General features: G+C 42.6%; 5 protein-coding genes across 6 annotated transcripts in view; 2 read left to right on the forward strand and 3 right to left on the reverse strand.

Annotated features, from left to right (window-relative positions):
• Positions 1-2,225: 2,225 nt before the first annotated feature.
• LOC131877294 (protein MEMO1-like) lies at positions 2,226-3,947 on the reverse strand. Its single transcript, XM_059222902.1, has 3 exons — positions 3,602-3,947; positions 2,705-3,469; positions 2,226-2,641 (listed from the first exon to the last, which is right to left on the reverse strand). Exons 2-3 carry the CDS (start codon positions 3,359-3,361, stop codon positions 2,399-2,401), a joined length of 900 nt encoding a protein of 299 aa, XP_059078885.1. The 5' UTR covers positions 3,362-3,469; positions 3,602-3,947; the 3' UTR covers positions 2,226-2,398.
• Positions 3,948-4,869: 922 nt separating this feature from the next.
• LOC131877293 (neuralized-like protein 4) lies at positions 4,870-11,717 on the forward strand. Its single transcript, XM_059222901.1, is given in 3 exon segments — positions 4,870-6,309; positions 6,376-9,160; positions 11,303-11,717. Coding segments are annotated over 3 exon segments (4,410 nt in total). The 5' UTR covers positions 4,870-5,028; the 3' UTR covers positions 11,647-11,717.
• Positions 9,223-10,120, reverse strand: LOC131877296 (integrin beta-7-like). The gene has a single exon (XM_059222905.1). It carries the CDS (start codon positions 9,771-9,773, stop codon positions 9,444-9,446), a length of 330 nt encoding a protein of 109 aa, XP_059078888.1. The 5' UTR covers positions 9,774-10,120; the 3' UTR covers positions 9,223-9,443.
• Positions 11,718-11,721: 4 nt separating the features above from the next.
• On the reverse strand, positions 11,722-14,423 carry LOC131877295 (cyclin-dependent kinase inhibitor 1B-like). The gene is made up of 3 exons (XM_059222903.1): positions 14,205-14,423; positions 12,600-13,319; positions 11,722-12,502 (listed from the first exon to the last, which is right to left on the reverse strand). Exons 2-3 carry the CDS (start codon positions 13,249-13,251, stop codon positions 12,339-12,341), a joined length of 816 nt encoding a protein of 271 aa, XP_059078886.1. The 5' UTR covers positions 13,252-13,319; positions 14,205-14,423; the 3' UTR covers positions 11,722-12,338.
• Positions 14,424-19,043: 4,620 nt separating this feature from the next.
• The window catches only part of LOC131878587 (cyclin G-like), a 10,262-nt gene continuing 8,486 nt past the window's right edge, over positions 19,044-20,819 (forward strand). Inside the window, exon 1 of one of the 2 annotated variants that reach the window (XM_059224618.1) lies at positions 19,044-19,204. The gene's annotated coding sequence lies outside the window, so the exon portion shown is untranslated. Of the gene's footprint in view, positions 19,205-20,095; positions 20,241-20,819 lie in introns of those variants that run through there. The other variant, XM_059224620.1, reaches the window with a different exon arrangement.

The following is a 20,819-nucleotide window of genomic DNA, read 5'->3' on the forward strand; positions in this document are numbered from 1 at the left end:
TTTTCTCTCTTCACGAGGTTCTCCAAATGCTACTAACTAGTTGAGCGAATAAACGTGGAAATAAAAGTGGTGGTAGTTTCGTATAAGGCAATTAAACCTTTTCGCTATTGTGAAAAGGAACCACTACCAATCCGTCCGTGAAAAACGATTTGTCTTGTAAGATAAACGGTCTTTTTCGAGTTCGTATGTTTTTTCATGGACCAAGTCCAATAATGTTCCTCATCCCACTCTAACGACAATTGTTCCACTGGCTCGATATCTACCCAATCCCCAAACCCAGACATAATAATATACTTATAGAAGGCTCCCTGAAGGTCCCCCCTTCAGAGACCTTTGGGATATATTGAAAAATGAATGAAATGCGGATAGCGGAGAAGCCTCTTCTAGCCCCACATTTCCGTTAGCCCTTTTTGCTGAGAAGTAACAAAAAATCGGAAAACAGTCATGTTCAATTTTGCTGCTGTTTCCTTTAGGCATATTTAGTGAGAAAGGCTACCATCGGGCCTTAGTTGCGACAACAAAATAGAAGCTATCTTCTTTTGGCTGATGTTGACATTGGCATTGATAGTGGAACATTTTGGGAATGGCGCTAATAAAACTCACGAGCACAACATAATAATGCCTGGGAGAGGGAGTCAAGGAAATGGGAAAGTTGCATGGTGAAACTCAGGGGGGCGGATTCTATTGTGGTGGCCTTGTCAATAACGCCCACTAACAAGGAGAAAGTCTGATGCGCACTTTCCACTCTTGATGAGAATTGTACAAGGATGGAACTAGTGAGAAGGTATTGGACAAGGGTTATCGATTGATGCTCATAGATGGTTAACAGTACTCAAACTCTATATCTCATTACTGGTCGACGCTGAAACAATGTTGAAGTGCTTGAAATTGTGAGGAATACAAACAATGCCTGAATAATTTCGATCTTAAATCGGTAGCAAAATATGAATAATTCGATTGCAATTTGACAATATCCAGTTACGTTTTTTGTATCAAAGATGTTCGAATTCGATTGCCTGATCGGGTGATTAGGCCTTTTTGTTTATCATATGTGAATAATGTGTGCATCATAAATAAGTTTGAATATTGGCAAGTATCAATTTCTCCTATTTCTTAAACGCCTTTTACTTTTGGTAAAATAATAGTGTTGGTGTAAATTTAACACCGTTGCTGAAGTGACATATATGAAAGTTTTTTTGTGGGACATTGTAGTTTGTTTTGTACATTTTGATTCTCATATTGAAGTAGAGGTATAACAAGAAATTGCACTTAAAAACTCGGAAGCATAAGGCTTCCCACTTCAACATTAAAGCGAATTTTTTCGAAATTGAGATAAGTTTTACTGTTTTCTGTCTACAATCATAATTTGGAAGAAACCTTCCTCAGTGTCTCGAGTCTTGTCTTTGTTGCGTTGACGGCATTTTTTCCAACTCTAGTCACATATATTTTCGACATTTGATGACAGATTTCCCCAACCAATATTCATGTTTGACTGCCATTTCGTTGATGTTTGTCATGAATTATGAACAAACTCATAATCAGCATACTCACCATGCTTTCTTGACTTTTTGCAATTGTACTAAATAATATTATTTTGAAAATTGCGTATTTTTTGTTGAAATGCTAAAACGCGAACTGAGGAGGGATATCATGGAGAAGGGGGAAAACATTGATGGCTCAAATGGTGGTTTTGTTTGCTTTACAAGCTCCAGATCGATGCTTAAGCGGCAGATTTTGACCTGTCCAGACTGAGTGAATTGACCGAAATCGACAGAAGATTGCGAGAAAGGCTGGAATGTGTTTTCAGTGGTTTTGGTCGGAAATCGACAAAATGCGTAGAAAAATTAATATTTTCATATGTTGAAGCATGAAGCATATGGCATATTTTTCTTTGCTGTCAGCCTTATATAAACGTCACTGATAACTAATGCCAGTCACAAATGCTCGATGGGCTGACATAAATTGATCCAAGGAAATGAACTATTGAAGTATCTACGAGAAATATTCTTCAAACTAAAAAGAACTCCGGACTCGACTAGCCGGGGCTCGAACCAAGGGTAGTAGTATTGAAAGCGGACGCTCCACAAACTCACTAGGGCTGGTAGCCATCTTTAGGACAATTGCCTAAATGTATTGTTTTTGTCGCTGAACTTTTGTAACCGTTACATGTAACGTAATCGCGGGCAATGCATCAATAACTGATAGTAATTCTTCTGTAAATGGCCTTTGGTTGTTAACAATGTATCATGATTTTTTGCCATCAAATTCGTAAGAGTGATACATGAATCTGCATGTTTAGGTAAATCAAGAGCAATTAGCCCGCATCCGGGCAAATGATTATTAATTGTACATGACCAGCTTCCCATGAAAACCCTCCAAAGGGAATCAAATTTCACTATCAGCCTAGTACGAAAGAGGCAGCAGCGTAGCTGACCGAAGAATCCCTCATCTGTTTCACTTGATTTGACTGGTCATAGTTGAGAAACTTGAGATTCATCTTGAAACCATTGCCGTGTTGCCGCATGGCCGTAACTGCCCCCAAGAAGACGCCGATTGGGTGACGCCCACATATCGTGTTCCCGTATTTGCGTAGGTATTGCGAAAATGCCTCGTGGTCCAAGGTCTCGATAATATTCATACCCTGCAATTAAAGCAAACGCATTCCACGAGAATCTAATTATTCCTTTAAACAATCCCAACGTACCATGAAATCGAGTGCCTTGATCGATTCGTGGATTTCTCCGCATTTCTCGTCATAGTGCGTGTACCGGAATCGCTGGCCCCAGTGGCAAAAGTCCGATGATATGACGAAGAGATTGGCCGGATCTGCCAAATACTTAGCAAAAATCCGCCCATATTTGGCCTCTTTCTCCGGATTGAGCGACCCCACCAAAATGGGCACAATAGTGAAATTTTCGCGACCTCGAGCCTCCATAACTCGAGCCACATATGGAAGATGCATCTCGATGGAATGCTCATCCTCGTCAGTCTCTAAAGTCATGACTTCAAACTCTCCCGTCTTCATCAACTCCTCATTCACGGCCCTATCAATGGCGAGGTCGTAGAAAGGTGTTTCATACTTGAGGCACCCTGAAACTGCACAACCTCCCAAGCGAATGTGATGCGATGGCCCCAAAATAAACACCCGCTCCACACGCCGTGGGTCAATTTGACGATAAGCGTAACCCGCACAAGCCCCGCAATATCGGTAGCCCGCATGCGGCCCAATTATAGCACGAGCAGCCGCTAATGAAGGCTCGCCCACGGCATCGAGCCATTGATCTAGTTCAGCTCCTAATTGACGGGGATCATTGACGTACCACGATCCCGCATGGGACGCACGTCGTCGTCGACCAGGCATCTTGTTTTTGCTTTTGCTGGAGGACGACGACGGTTGCGAACCTCCACGGGCAGATCCGGGGCAAGAGAAACACGAAGAAATGATTTTGCACTGCTGAAGACCTGAGATCTGAAACAATGCAGAAATGTACTTTCAATTCATTTGGGTTAGGAACCTTCAGGACCTCAGGTCTTAATAAAGCGGTAATTAGAAGGCGCCCTGTTCAGATAAGGACCCAGGAAATTAAGGAGAACTCCTTACTTGATACGAAGCCCGTGGGATGTTACGATTTCAAGTGTGATGGCAAATTCAAGGTTTGGTTGGTGTCTGCTCAAAGATACTTCGTTCCAATTTATGTCTTGGCGATCCAATATAGGGCGTATGGGAACACAGAGCTTTAGCGCCTGATCTTCTTGGGCATTGGCACAACAATGGTGAGAGAGGTCAGGATTGAGGAACTAGGAGACAAGGAAGCAGACAGGCCCCCAGGTTCAGAACTGGGTCGGGGAGAAGGCAGGGAGAGAGGGGATGAACCTTCTTTCACGATACTGTGACCCTCTACCGTCTACCAGAGATATAGTCAAACATAAAGGAATGACAGCTGGACAACAGCTGTTTAAAAATCTAAAGCGCAACGTAGGTAAGAGGTGTTCTCCTTGTTATGTGAAATAGCAAACAATCAGCTGAACTGCATGGATGAGCATGGCTTATCATTGAAATTTAGTGCGATTACTGTAAAAGCTCATTGAAAGTGCCAACCTGCAACACCAAACATGAGGGGTCTTTAACTTCTTCATTATTATTTTTTCTTTCTCTTTACAAGCCCTTCCGGAATAATTCGTGAAAGGTACAATGTCAATTCAAATAGAGGTGTGATTTATGTAACCTGATTGATTTAAACGCCAAAATAAATCTATGGATGTTGGAGCTAATCACTGTTGTTCAATGACACATAGCCATCAAAACTGCTGGTTGACATGCGTCTACATCTTTTGGAAGTGAATTATACCTGTGATAGTAGCTGGACAGCAGTCCCATTCAAAAGTACTGTTTTACTTGAAATGTGATTCATAAAGGTTGAGGAAGGTGCATGGGAAATTACATTGCAATTGCTATGGAAGATTAAAGTTCTAGGAGCCAGTCTGCCCAGATATCTTCATCTATTATCAAATAAAGATGTTTTGTAATCAAGATCCTCAAAAGGCAAGGAAAAGTGCCACTGTTAACAAAATATAAAACAAACTATCTGATCCACTTCAGGAGAAAAGCTAAATAAGTGCACAATGAAATGTCTTTTGGCGCACTTCAAAACGATTCTGTTGACATGAAATAATAAAGGAGAAGTCGAACCAACAACCTGTTAGTCAATGCACACTCAGATCAAAATGACTCTGATAATCCGGTGTGAAACTTTTGGGCTCTCCTATTTTTATCGTTACCAAACTCTGTTCATATCTAGCTCTTCATACAGCCACTTCGCTTGCCAGAAAAGAACAATCAGGTCCCCTCAATCTCTGCCAGCAAGGAAACGAACGAGAGTAAGCTGTACGGAAAGAGCGTTGTCTTAGTAGTAGTGGGATAGATGGATCTCTCCCCGACTGTGTTGCCTAACCCCCGGGATACCTCACCACATGAACGTGTTACTTCAGGCGTGATGGGATGACCCCTGGCTGATCATTGTCATCATCATGGCTTATGCTTCATCCTCATCTCCATTCCATTTGCCCGTAGTGCATCCGGCAGCGGCCTCCCTGTCGTTTCATTATAAATGCGGCCATCTAGTGACCCTTTCCCCGGAGCTCAAATCGGCGTCCCGGACGCATGCCGCCACGGAATTCAATCACGGCTTAGTTTTCAGCTCCCGACCTTTACAAGATGACGAGATCTTCGAGGTTCGCATTGACAGCAAAGTCAACTCCTGGAGCGGTTCTATTGAAGTTGGTGTCACGGTTTGCGATCCGGAGTCTTTGGTCACACCTTTTCCCTCTAGCGCCACTGAGCTTCGTTCAGGGGCTTGGATCATGTCCGGCAACTCAATCCAAAGAGACGGACGGGTTATCCAGGAGAACTACGGTACGGATTTGGCCCGTTTAGAGGAGGGGGATCGGGTAGGGGTAGTCAAAACAGCGCAGGGAGATTTGATATTTTTTGTCAATGGGGTGAGCCAAAGTGTGGCAGCATCTCAACTGCCGGCGAAAGTGTTTGCCGTGGTGGACTTGTATGGTAAGTGTGCTCGAGTTTCGATCATGGATAACTCGGTGCAAGAAGCTCGGATTATGTCCAACGACTTGAGCAATGTGGCCACGGCGGCGGCGTCTTCCACCAATCACTTGAACTTGTTGTCCAAAAATAGCGCTCATCACAACATTACCAACAGTCACATTGCGGCCATGGCTTCGTCCCTCAATTCAAATGGAGGACAGACAGCTCATGGGAGCACCTTGACCACAAGCCATGGAAGTGGAAGTGGCACTACAAGCCAAAAGATTCGATTCCACGAATGCAAAGGGTCTCTCATTAAGGTGAGCAATAACAGCCGCACCGCTGAGCGAAGACGCCCATGTGATGAGTTCAATAACGGTGTGGTTATGACCCATCGCCCTCTGCGCGACAACGAGTTGTTCGAAATCCGGATTGATCGATTAGTCGACAAATGGTCGGGCTCGATAGAAGTCGGGATATCTATCCACAATCCATCCTCTTTGGAGTTTCCCTCCACTATGACCAATCAGCGGTCAGGCACTTTGATGATGTCCGGTTGTGGCATTTTGACGAATGGACGTGGCACTAGGCGGGAGTATGGAGAATACAATCTGGACGAGCTGAAAGAAGGCGATCGCATCGGAATGATGAGGAAATCCAATGGCAATCTTCACTTTTATATCAACGGATTAGATCAGGGAGTTGCGGCTACCAAAGTGCCGCAACAAATGTGGGGCGTGGTGGATCTTTATGGAATGACCGTCAAGGTAATATTTTTGGTTTGTGTCCGTTATCCCAATGGGATCATTAGCAGACCGGGTGTCATATTTTAGGTTACCATAGTGGACCGAGACGAACGGGATGAGCAAAATCTAATAACTCGACGTAATGTGGCCATGAGGGAACTCTTTCCAGATGAGAACCGCTTACTATTCCATCCAAATTGTGGTTCCCATGCCGCTGTTATGAATGGGGGAATGTCAGCTCATCGACCCAATGCTGGAGACGATTTCAACTTCGGCGTGGTGCTCACAAATCGACCTTTAAGGCCCAACGAGATTTTTGAAGTTCGGTTGGACAAGATGGTGAGCAAATGGGCTGGGTCCATTGAAATTGGTGTGACTACACATCCGCCTAGTGAGCTGGACTTCCCTTCCACGATGACAAATATTCGTTCTGGAACCTGGATGATGACCGGAAATGGGGTAATGCACAATGGAACCACAATAATTGACGACTACGGCCAAAACTTGGACAAGCTAAAAGTCGGAGATCGCGTAGCCGTTGTTCGAAAAGAGGATGGTACCGTGCACTTTTTTGTGAATAGTGAAGACCAGGGTCCAGCCGCGAGTAATGTGGCTGCCTGTGTTTAAGGAGTGATTGATCTCTATGGCCAAGCTGCTCAAGCGACAATAATTGACATGAACGATCATCGATCTCCCGAGAGCGAGGCCACTTCAGCCACGTTTTATAGCCAATTAGACACCAATGACTTGCGTTTCCATCATCTCCACGGACGAAATGCCCGCATTTCCAATAACGGACTCACAGCCTCGCGGCCCAACGCCCTGGGCGAGTTCAATGACGCAATTGTTATTTCAAACAGACCCCTTCGTGATGGAGAATTGTTTGAAATTGTAATTGAACGTATGGTCGAGCGATGGTCGGGCGCCATAGAAGCTGGGATGACTCTGATCCGTCCAGAAGACTTGGAGTTCCCAAATACAATGACCGATATCGATTATGAGACTTGGATGTTGAGCGGATCCGCTGTCATGCAAGATGGTCTCACTGTGAGGAATGGATACAGCTGTGACCTTGACTCCTTGAACGTTGGATCGCGTTTGGGAATGATGCGTCATTTGGACGGTTCCTTGCGCTATACCATCAACGGTGAGGATCAAGGAATTGCATGTGAAAATATCCCTACTGGTTGTTACGCCGTCATTGACTTGTACGGACAGTGTGCCCAAGTATCGTTAGTTCACGCTCCTCTGCAAGTACAAGAAAATTCCTTAACTAGTTCTCAAGTGTTAGAATCATCACATATCAGCATTCCCATTGGCACTGAGGTGTCACATCGCTTCCATTCCTCTCACAGTAAGGGCTTGGAGTTGAGGACCAATGGCCAAACTTGCGCCAGAGTGAACTTGGGAGAGTCTTCTCTTGTCTTGGGGCATCATGCCCTTCATGAGGGCGATTATTTCGAAATCAAAGTGGAAGAGGTCGACCCTAAATTGGCTGGCTCACTTAAAATAGGTGTCACCAGCTTTGTTCCTCAGGAGAATATGTCCTTGAGCGAACGCTTGATCTCCCGAAGCACCACTAATTTGTGGCTTGAAGGTACTCGTGTCAAATTAAACGACCGAGTAATCAAAACGAATTATTGCGCAACATTGGATCGTCTGGCTAAAGGAGATAGAGTTGGACTCAGAAGGACCCAAGATGGCGCCTTGAAGTTCTTCATCAACGGGGAGGATTGTGGGGTTGCTGTGGAAACTCTCCCCAAAAAGATGTGGCCCATTGTGAATCTATCTGAAGCTGTTACTTCAATCACCGTGTCGAGCCTTGGTCATCAAGTTCAAAGCCCTGGGCATGATTCTCTTGGGTCACAATTTCGCCCGACTCTGATTACTCTTCAAGATTCTTTGGAGACACACGTCATGCGTGATTTCCCCGATGAAATTGTCAAAGCGTTGGAGTTCCACGAGAATCGAGGCAGGAACATTAACTTAAGAAACGGAAACACTTTGGCCATACGACCTGACAGTTACAATCAAGGTGTGACCCTGACCAACCGTCCTCTGCGGAGGGAAGAGCTGTTTGAGCTCAAGATAGAGAGGCTCTTGACCAAATGGACCTCCTCTCTCATGGTTGGAGTGTTCTTCCAATCTCCTGATAAATTCCACCTACCAGTGAATGGTCTTGGGTTTAAGAAGAATTGCATTCTAGTTTGTGCTGACAACGTGTTTCAAAACGGGTCTAAAATCATGGGACCCTATGGTCCAAATTTGGATCACTTAGGAATGAGTCAATCTGTGGGCATTCTGGTGGACAACCTCAATCAATTACATCTCTATGTCAATGGCATAGATCAAGGAGTTGCCGCCCGTGATCTACCTCCAATATGCTATGGATTGGTGGATCTCTACGGTCAATGTGCTGAGGTTTCAATTGTGAACAGGAACATTGCCGAGCAAGAGGAACCAGATTTAGGGGTCATTGGTTTGCACGAAGACGAAACATCCAATATGAAAACGACCAAGAAACAACCCCTTTGCCACTTATCGCTCTCAGAGAGCTTCAGTTTGGTCAAGAACTGTGACTATCTCAATCTGTGTCAGCGCTTCAAGAACTCACTTGGACTACCAAATAGCTACTTTACAGCAGATTATCCGATTTGTTTCTGTCCCAATTGCTTCAAGATTCGTGGCGAGCCTCCCTATATGAAGAAAGGAGACCCGTTGAAAGACTATGCCACGCCCACGGGGTGGAGTAAATTTGTGCTGAAGACTAAACATGAACCAGCCATGGTAGAGAAGATGCACACTGCCTTCATTGGAACCAAGTCGGCCCTGGTCAGAAGGGTGTTGGATCTCGGGGAAATCACCCCACCAGGTCAGTACTACTTTATCATAATTATTGAACAAAGAAATGAGAAGAAAAAGGGTCGTTGGGGTTGGGCTTCAATCATATTTACTAACATGATTGCATTTTATTTGTTGACTCTTAACAAAGAATCGATCAATTGTTGACTAGATCGCAATACGGATCAATGAAAACGCTCAACATTCTGCGAATGATTTGACGATCACTCCACCACCACCGATTTTCGTTTGGAGATTCCAACGAGGAAGACCCTCATTTTGGGGCAAATTTTGTTGATGAGAGTGTGTTGTCCTTAGTGACACTTGCCGTAGCCTGAGGAGCCGTAGCCGTGCTTGCATTTGCAATAGTCACAATGACAATATTCACCTTCCATGGATCCATAACAGTACTTCTTGCCGTAGCCTTTCTTGCCGTATCCTCCACAATGGATGTGTCCTTTCTCACACTTGCAGTAATGACAAGAGCAATAGGAACCTTTCACGATGCAGGCAGTGCCGTGAGCTTTGTGCCCGTGACCATGCCCATGGCCCGCCTCCGCACTCGAGGGTTGATCCAGAACCAAGAGAATGAAGAATACTACTGCCACAGTGGAGGCAATCATGACTTTGTTATTGAAGGCCATCTTTTCTTTTGTGCTGTGGGTGTGAAGAGTCACTGAACAGATTGTTCCGATGTCGAACTTTAGTTCTCGTGTGTGGAGGTTGTGCTCACACTGAAGCTGCAAGTGAACTGATGACTTTCAGCTCTCAATCATCCGTATTTATAGCCAAGCCCTATTTTCGCGACTGTTTCATCTCGAACGAAAATTAAACCACCAAATCATGGTGACATTGATGCACCTCTGTACGGTGCATTTTGGACACTCACGTACACGAGGCATTTAGCATCGTCCAGCAAGGACTTCCAGGGGATCTTGGAGACTAGGGAATTGGCGTAGAGTTCAAAGATCCTTGTTGCAAAGAAATTGTAAGCTGAATTACGCAAAAATGTCTACGCAAATTGCAAACAGTTGATAATGAGTTTATCTGCATATTCAACTGCTATCAGTAACTTTTTTTTTTTTACAAGTATTACCAAGATTTGAACTCTAACTGACATTTCTAGAGGGATTACCCTAAACTAGAATATTGGAGTTTCTTGTAAAATGAATCAGAAGAAGGTCGAGGGTAAAAGGTTAAGTTCCGTCCTCTGTTTTACCACGTGGAAACAGTGGGGTACAACAAAAAAGATATCTGGAAAATCATTGCATGCCTTTTCATACCGAGAGGCTCGAGGTCTTTGCATCAAGCAACGCTGTGAATGTGAGTTGTTCTTCGCCAGCATTTGATCACTCGTTGAAGATCATTCTCAAGGCAATCTTAGTTTCCTCCCAATAATTTCTGAAAGGTTAAATGTAGGGATCAACGCTTTCATGCATGTGTTTTGCAGAAAAAATGCGACACGTACAGGCAGTCCAGTAGCTATCAGAGTAATGCTTGGTCGTCAAATAATGTTTTTCAGTTCGAAATATTTTATGACACACTTTTTGCTTCACTTCAGACTGAATAATTCATGATTGTGATCAAGGGGGAACATGTAATTGCCATTAGAGCCACTATAATAGTGGCTCTAATTGCTATAGTAAGACGAATTTGTGCCACTGAACAGTTCACACGTTTTTTATGGCAATTACTGTTTTACGAGGAACATGCAAAAGGAATAGTTTTTCAAAACTAAAAGTGATCATTCTTGTGAAGACCAATACAGCTAATTTGAATACATACATGTATGCTTATAGCGGACAGAATTGCTACAGTCATAAGATCTGATCTAATAAATGGTGGTTAATTAAGTCATAATTCTTTCAAGTATGAAAAGGATAATTCATTTTTAGGAACGATCCTTGTTCATAAAAGTAATAGAGTAATAGATGGAACTTGAATGATGCAAACTGTTTTTTTTCTTTTTAAGTGTAATTTTAGCAAACCCTGATCTATTTATAGTATCTTATGTTAATATACGTTATAATATGATCAATATAGCTATATAGCATGATTTAGAAATTAAGAGAGGCTCAGCTTTCAACTTGAGCACCTTGTTTGTTTCACAAATCTTCTTTTTAACAACAAACTTTAACGAGCAACGCAGCACCTGACCAACTTTCTATTCTAGGTGAGCTTGGATTGGAACAAAACTCGGAGAAGAAGAAGCTCAAGGAAGATGACAGTGACACGACTCAATTGGTACTCACGCCCACTTTGAAGTACATCATTGCTTACCCGGGCTGGAGCCAAATCAATCGCTTTAAAGACAAAATCACCCAATCCGTCTACATTGCACGAATCGCTTTCCAAGTCGAGATTCAGCCCGGGTCCTACAAAATTGGACCGCCCACTGCGTTCGACTTAAAAACAGCACCTGATCCGCATTTTAAGTTGGATGAAACCGAGTGGCTCACCAAAGAACGTGGCAACACTGCAGTTTCTGCCCTTTTAGTGAAACTGGACAAGGCTTAGAACAGACTTGTCTCTTAACAATCCTGCATTACGATAAAAGATTCATTCAGTCAATAAAACATGAAAAGCCAGCTCTTCGGAAAGTTGTAATATATATATTTAACGATATAATGGTAGCAGATGTTAGTGATTGCCATAAGATTTCAGTATTGGGTGCCCCATCGGACCCCGACTTGGAGAAAGACTTCTAGAGTCTCAATTATGAGAAGAAAAAGTGGGACAAAATATCTTTGATCTTCAGTTCTACAGTCCAAGACGTGAAGAATCAAAGCTCATAAATGAGATCTGGGCATGGCTGACACACGGGAGATGTTCAGATGACGACATGATTATTGTTATCATTATTGGTCTATCTAAAAATGATTGTTTTAAGCTTCACATGGAGAGACAAAAGTTACAGGAATCATAATAACCACAACCCAATGCAATCCAAGGCGACAAAGGTTCATTAAAGCTGATTCTGGATCCGAAAAAATGGGGGCTAGCGCATAAAGCGGAGATCAAAGATGAGGCAAAACGATTTGATTGAATGAATGATGGTGGGTACGGTAAAAAGTAATGATGGAAGGGGAAAGATGCTAATTTGCAATTGGATGATTGAGGAGCAGTTGTCAGAGACCTATTGGCAACAACAAATAACATGACCGAGAAATCACAGATAGCAAAAAACACTATTTCAAAAAATGATTCTCTCATTCAGAGGCTGCAGAGTGGCTTCCAGCGCCTCTGACGCACATGGGAGGTGACGGCGAAGACCTCTCTTCAGATTTCTCCCGCGACAGGTTCTCTGACGTATTAGACTTCCTCTCTTGGACCTTCACTTTGGAGCGTGAGCCCTTTTGCAGCATAAAATGATCTAAAAAGAAAATAAGAAGAACTCCAATGTTGACAACCATCCACATCGTTACATTAACCATTGCTTGTCGCATGTAACTAAATGCCAATAACCTCACCTGTCATGGAAGTCTGTCTAGGAATAGGTTTCGAACTATGTGAAGATTTCGAAGCTCCGCAAGGTAACAAGTTAGGACCATCTGTGGTTTGCACTTCACTGGTCTCGTTAGCCCCGCTAAGAGACGTCGTTGGACGGGAGGTTTTATCACAGTCTTCTGAAGCGTTCTGAATGTCTTTGCCGGGATTCACAGGCTTACTGATCACGGGCAAGTGGGAGATTTGCGACACAGGCGAATTCTCACGACTCCGCAGGGTTCGTGAGCTCACCGTCACGGTCTCCCCTTCGGCGGCAGTCGAGACTCTGACAGGAACAGGGGGATTTGGAGAGGGACGCCTGTAAGGTAGGGCTATTATTTCGCGCCTCCATTCAAAGCGACCCTCATGGGGACGATCATTTTCAAAATCGAAGTTCCACCGCCTTGCCGCCTCTCTCCGTTCACGCGCCAGCTGTTCCCGGGCAAACTGGATGTTTTCCTCGGGATTAGGCTGACCATCAAATAGCCGCCTACAAACGGGAGAACTTGCCGGAACAGCGCCAGGCACGCGGGCATTGGATTCGCCGCTCTCTGACCCGGAGGAACTCGGTGAACGCCCACCAGATTGACGGCGGGCGTGAAATCGCAAGATCTTTTCCATTAGATTCGTGCTCATGATGAATCAGGGGATCACTTTGTTGGATCAATGTCGAAGGAGAGACTGATCGACGCTCTTTGGCATCTCTAGAAGATTAAGGACTCGAATTGATTGGCAGGTCTAATCATTGTTTGACTTGGACAAACAAATGAGCAAATTTCATTCCCAAGACAAACAATAGTGATTTTTAATTCAATGCACAGGTGTCAAAGCAACCAAAAATTCTTCATTTCCAATCAATTAATGAACAAAGTTGGTGGCAAAGCCTGATTTAGGTCTTTGTTTAACAAGCATCCCGCTTGCTTTAAGTTGATTCGTCATGTTCCAATGAAAGTCTTCGAGAAATAGTTACAACATGACGGAAGCACCTAAAGAAAATGTCACCATCGTGAGAGAGGCCAAACTCTTCGCTCTAAGTCACACACACAGCCATTTCACTTGAAGATAAGGAGGTTTAATCAAGCCCCAAGATAGTATGAGAATCCAAGCTAAATTATGAAGATGTTTACTCGTGGAAGGCTTTGTCCATGAGAAGATGGCTTGGCGCCATCAAATCCCATGAAATCATCGCACTTGATTCTCAGACTTCATGGGTCTCACCAAGATTAAAATCCCTTGCTTAGGTTCACATTACCCTGAAGAAAACTCATTCCCCTCTCAAAAATGTTATCAAAATGCAAATTGATCGTGCATGCTTTTTGGTGAAAGGCATCGGAGAAAAGTCTAACAACAATGTGTAAAATGTGAGATGATATGCTGTTATTTGCTTGTAATGTTTAGATGACCTCACAAAGCCTTGTGTGTGTGCGGTCAAACAGTTTGATGTGTCTTGTGGTTAGGAGGCATGCTCAATGTGTAATGTCTCTGTGTTCCATGAGGACTCGTGTGAAACCACTATTTATCTCCAGATGTGAGTCAAAATGAACCGCGCCCAAATAAATATATTCGAAGTGAGAACGGTCGCCATTTACCTCGAGAATCCACCCACAGATTACACTCTGTTTCACTTAAACCGGGAATGACAACAAATAACAACCTTCCCAGCCCCACGAATTCACAAGTTGAGGCCGTTATGTGCTGGCCTTGGCCTCTGATTTGGGCCTTTAAAGGAGGACTCGGACTAACTCAACCTCACTTGCTCAGGCCAGGCCATCCATGGCTTGAGTGTCGCTGTTTTGGTGTGTACTCAATATTGCCAATGATATCAGTACTTGAAAAATATCAAACTGTGGCGCACAAATATCTAATTTCAAACCAATACTCATTTCTATTGATCCATGATACATTTTGTACGGGAAGTGTGAAGAAACGCGATCACCAAAAAGAGACTAATCGAATGGAGACACTGATGAGAATGCTCGTCAGTTTGCCTCAAACTTGGCAGACAGTAGATTTTTGGACCTGAGCCAGACAACAGTTTCAGGGTGAGAAGACAGCTGGTTTTGCATTTAAGTTTAAAACTTACGACACCAAAATAATTGTTTTCCACCTGACACACATTCAAAATTAGAATGTTTGATCATTTGACCTCGTTCACGACCATGATATTGATGCATTGATTGAATTAGAGAGTCTTGTTTATTTTTGGTGCCGTAGTCGAGATAAGACTCAAACAGCCATGAAAATGATTGCTCACATACGTTCCCTTTCAAATTTCAAAAGGCAAATTAGGTTTGGTGAATACCAAATCCAATACGTCATTTTTTGGCACTAACATCGCCATAAAATTTGTATCACTTAAAAGGCCTTCATATCTAGCAAATATTCCGGATCTCCTGTAGTCACCCTTTCCCAACCGTCATTTTCAAGCTTTCAAAAAATCATATGCGCGCGCAATTTCGAGACATCCTTTCCCGCCTAAGCTGCCTCAATATAGCCAGCCTAAAGCAACTCGAACAAAGGCATTGACTTGAAAAGTCCGGAGGTCATCAACGGTCGACGCTCGCTCGCTCGTTCCCTCGCTCTCTTCCTAGTCTTCTTACTTCAAAGTATGAGTGAATCTCACTTATCCGCTCGTCCGGCTCGACCTCAAGTTGAGTCTTTTCACCTTTGAAACCAGGAAGAAGGGCGCGTTACTTTGAATCGGGTTGTGGTGAAACACCTGGAGTAAAATCCAAACACCCCTTTTGTCGAGATTTGAGAGTTTCGGCAGTTGGTTGGGACCTACTAGCCCCTTAGTTGGGACACATGACCTGGGAAGCCTTTGGTGGATTAACCTCTTAACGGGTCTCTAATCTGAACTGACGAAACGGTCAGAAGAGGTTGTCAGTGCCAAAAGTTCAAATGTTAAATTTCAAGCAATACGAACATACACGAGGTATGTTTGGCTAAAGGTGAAAGATGTTTTAACTGAGACTTGGAGGGCTTGCATTTTCATTGATGTAAGCGAAAACCGTGCATAACCTAACACAGTGGTAAAAATACCCTTTAATTCTGAAGCGTATATTGGCATTTTTCTACCTCAAAAAATCATGGGGAACAACTTTGATTGTATTGCTGTATGTATGGAATTCTAGCCCACATAAAAAGCTTAGATGCCTAAAAGCATTAAGAAAATTTAGATTTTCCAAAACCTGCTCAATGTACATTGGGTGCACGCTTATTTAGCTCTTGAATATAAATCATTATATCACCGATTACACCACTACTTATTTACATTACATTTCAAATTAGCTTAAAATCTTACACAACCATATCTAAACCCCCCAAAAAGCAGATTTTTGAAAATTTACTTCAGTACCGTCCGAAGGACATTTAGTTGAGCGGTCACTGAAAATTAGCATTGTGGCATTGAGCCAATTTGACAGTACGTTCACTGATAAACACCAAACATGCTCATTTAGTAGGGTTTTTTAATACAACTAGCTCAAAATCACTCGATTATTTAAAATTCAATGGGCGAATGGTGCGAGTTAGCCCTGATGCTTGTCTTAGTTCTCCTACCCCAATATGCCCAAATCAGGGTGCCAGACCACATTTTTCCTTGAATTTCCTTTACTTGACATCCCCTATAACATTGTCTGTTGTACGTATCGTCTTCAGAAGTCAAGTGAATGCGGCGTAACTAAGCGGTAACCTCTTTCTTTTTTTTTTTTGGTTTGGTTTTTCAAGGCTTTTCTAACCGCTACAGGGTTGATTAAAATACTCAACTTAGATGCTATTTAGGGGGGGGAGAGAGAGAGCTCGGAAGAAGATACTGCAGTCACTGAACCTATCTATATTTTGATCGCTGTGTTGACGAATTCGTAGGTAATTTTTTAAATAAAATAAACATGGGATTGAGAATTTAGCTCAATATCATACTCAAAAACGCGCTTAAAGGACTATTATTACCTCTTCTACTGGTATATTCTGTGGTTGCTTGATCACCCCGCTTTTAAGTATGAAACCTATTCATCACTTAGGTGTTACATTAATCCATTGTGAAATCGTATAGCACCTGGTCACATTTTGAACTTTTTCGAATATTGTAAGGCAATACTTCGTTGCTCTAAAGGGTTTAAAGTCTAAATAGGCAAGCTACTAGAATATTCATTCTTGTTCGGAATCAAAATGGCAAAAGCACCGCCTAAGTTCCTACTATGTCCTAAATACTATCAGACCGTTCCATATCAGAAAAGCAAGAGGATCATTTCAAACTCTACTGTTACTCAAAAAGTGTGATTCATTACTTTCTACACACGTGAAGGTATATTAAACAAAATGGTATTCACCAAAATCACTTTCATTCTTAGTTGCACCTTCACTTAATATTTCAGATATATATTAAGCGACTGCCAAGCTACTTCAAATTGAATGGCCCAATGTCTTAAATATAATGTCAGAACATGTGACATTTTTGATCTGTTGGATTTAATTAAATGATTTGTTTACATGTTTGGTTTGAAGATCGAAACACTTCAAAGGTCTCGTATTAATATTGGCTAGAGGACTAGCCCTATTCTAAGTCAACGGAAGGTCAACAATAGTTTTAGCCCAACCTTTATCTACCCATCACTTTATGGCAACATACCATGCAGTTAAATGACTTGGTCCCACTGGCCCTCTAGGTCCCACCCACCCGTCATTCCCACTTCTACCTCGTTGTCTTCTACACCTGCGCTTGTATTCTGTGACTCCAGGGTGGGTGCTAATACAATATATTTGACTTATGCACATGAGCTATGTTAAATATTTACTGATTTTTAAAATATAATTCAGGTTTTGGCACTTGATTAATCCTCTGTTCGGGATTGATTGGATACGGTCTTAAGTTCTTCTATATTCCTTCAAATTGCTCAAATGATCATTTCGATGCCTTAAAAAATTACAGGGTGTTTCGTGCTGAAATGTTGAAAATATCTCTGGTGTACGTTTTCATGATTACAATTGTTCGTGGTTAGTTTTCAGTTTTTGCCTACAGTTCCCGAACAATTGTTCGGGATTAAAAGAAACACTTTTCTAATTTCTTGCAGGTTTCAAGGTCTTGATTGTATTGTCACGGTCAATGATGTAAGTCTGTCAAGGACTGAAATTAAATGATCAGTGGTGGGCATTGTTGATCAAAAAGTTAAAGATGCGGAACGCGAATTATCTGTTGAAAAAGTTAACTTCTCTTGTCATCAAACCGTTTCTTTAGCCTACAGCTCTACTTTAAACCAACAATAACAGGAATTAATCAATAAAATTTGACCTGACATGACATTGGATTGTTTTAGTTTAAAATAGGCCAACAGGGAATTTACATCTAAACTTTGATGGATGTTTGACAGTACCAAAGAAATCACGGAAATTAAAATACCCTGTTAACTGAGAATTACACGTTTGTTGAGTTTGAAAGAGAAATCAGCGTTCACTTACAGCTTTTAATTTGCCATCACATCCCACATATGCCCTATAGCCACAAAAAAAAATTTCTTTCATTTTTTTGACAAAAAAAACAAAAAACTTAATGTGAAAACAATCTTCTTTATTCCTATTCATAACATGGTAGTAAAAGAGTTACTTTGTGGTGAGACTCAATTCAAGTTTGCATGAAGCCTGTTGTGGGCGGGCATTATTCAGAGGTCTTTCACGGCAGAGTGTCCGCAGTATCAAGGATTCACTCACGGGAGTTTCATAAATGTCCCTGAGCTGAGTGTCGATCTACAACACCTCTTTTTACGCCCCCTTTTGCGGACTCTCGGACTCTGTCTCGGCTGGCCTTCCAAGCCTCAGCCAGTTTCCGTCAAGTTTCGGCGCTACTTTATCTCGTCTTTGTCTTAGAATTCCTCCGCGACAAACAGATCTCCAACAAGAGACTTTGATCATCAAATCAGTAAAGAAAATGTGTATTAAGTACGATTTTCAAAACCGTATCTTTTATTGCATTCCTAACTGATATGTTATATTTAGGTTCACAAAGTCCTGAAAGCTAATATATGTGTCGAATCGTGCGTGAAGGAACATGGGTCTACTTTCTCCTGCGCTTCTTTGTTACTCCCAGACACACAGCTGTGACTTTGACAGTTCTTAGTGTTGCCATTTTGGCACCTTGAAACACAAACACGAGGTCACCGAGGCTTCTCATGAGCCAAAAATTCGACCAATAACCGAAAAAACAATGCATTATGAATAAAATTTAAACAGATAACCTTTGGCCTCAAACTGATCCACGAAAGCTTTTCATCTATTTGACCCATATTTCCGGGTTCCTCTTTCACAACCCTAGAAACGCAGGCCTGCCTCCTGGCCTATCTACCATACAGTTGACTCAGGGGGTACATGACTTGTTTGAAGCTGTGACAGCCTGCTACAACATTGGCCGAGTTGCCATCCCAAGTGAGTAAGTTAGCTAGCTGTCAACGGCCCCTGGTTGTTCTTCTTCATTTGTGCTTGACTTGTCCCCCATATCTGAACCCCTGAATTGAAGAGGACGGGATTTGGGATTCCATCCTTTTGGACAACCCCCAATCCCCCCCAAGTCTAGAAAACCCTAGGGCACCACGGTCCGGTAAGCGTGTTACGTTTCATTGGCAGTTAGCCTAAGCCTTACTTACTTTCTAGAATGAAATCCGAAGAAGATTCCAGAGCTCTGAAACTTCCCTGTCATCCTTAGTGACAGAAAAAATGATCATGGTGCCCACACAACCCATGACATATATTGTAGCGTATTTATAAGAAGGGACGGGTGCAATTTGAGCAAGAACAACTCGAAGGTCACCTCAAAGTCGTTTTATCTCGCTTTTGAGCTCAGCCTTCTAGAGCCATGAACAAATTTGCCCTTGTTCAAATGGTCGTAAATTCTGCGTGATTCATCGATTATCTGAAGAATTTACAAGACCGTCACTTCGATAGCGTCTTTGCTCTTTCATCCTGTTACCATAACATTAGCCTTTTGACAGTTCTTACGTCATTTTCCAATAAGAGGTCAGCAGGAGTTACCCTCATTCATGGCGACGACGCATTTTAGTGATATTTGCTCAGGCCTAGCTCTTATCTTGGAAATCAACTGCAATTCACAAGTGCTGGTTCTTTAAAATTGTATGTTAGAATTTTGAAGTTGGCCAACTTGAAAAGACAAAAGGCGGACTCGAGGGAGGGGGGGGGCATTGCTCTCCTGGCAAATTTCACTCATCTTCTTTTTCCACCTGGGGTGCTGTGGCACTGAACTGTCAGAATCATCTGCATTATTGGCCGCTATTGCACCGTTGTGTTGGGGTAGGGGGATCTCTGGGAGTACCCTACCAATGCCGTTCAAGATCCACCTGCTCTAACGCCAGATCGAAGGGAGCGGGCAAGTTGGGTTTGACAGTTGGAGGGTTTGAAAAAAGGCGGACTGAGGCTCTCACCGACCAAGCTTTCCATTTGGTCTCATTTGTGTCAGTTGCATCATGGTGTCATGTCAGATTACATCATTTGTGAATGAGTAACAGCAATTCAGGAACAAACTTGAGAGGTTGATAAGAAGTGACGAAATTGAAATTGCTCTTTTCTATTACTCTGCATTGGTGCGTCGCGAGAGAAAGTTCAAATTGTTCAACGTCCTCGTAAGTAAAATCATTCAATACTTTTTTACTTCCTTCTTTTGGATACGGTAGGATTGATTAGATAACATTCAAAAGATCAACCAGTACCAAGGCGACTCGATTTGAAGCCAAATTGCCAAGGCCTCACTCTGATCTTGTTTTTCTTCACAGAAAACACCTGAGTAAATGATGAATGTGCCGAAAATTGTCTCGACCATCATTCGTACATATCTAACTGATCAGCCCTAGTTCTTTTGAAACAAAATAATTATCTGAGGTCAAAGCACTTTTTCTCTGCCTAGACGTCTGTAATTTGAGGTTTCATGCTCCGTTGGGCCATAGTGCCTATGGGGTGATAAGGATATATAGTGAAGATAGAAAAAGTCCCAAACTCGTTACTTCGAAGATCAATGTGGGCCGCAATGCCTTTATTCGTATCTTAAATTCATTCATATCTGCCCCCCAATTGTGCTCAAAGTAGACCATCCCGTTATAAAGACACCTTGTCTGATGCTCTCCGGCAACCTCCCCACTCTGACCAAATTTATATCGGTACTTCTTTTTAACGTGGAAGTGTTTTTTTGGGCCGGGTACAGAAGC

The sequence above is a fragment of the Tigriopus californicus genome, chromosome 3 (genome assembly GCF_007210705.1).
Source record: "Tigriopus californicus strain San Diego chromosome 3, Tcal_SD_v2.1, whole genome shotgun sequence".
Taxonomy (NCBI): domain Eukaryota; kingdom Metazoa; phylum Arthropoda; class Copepoda; order Harpacticoida; family Harpacticidae; genus Tigriopus; species Tigriopus californicus.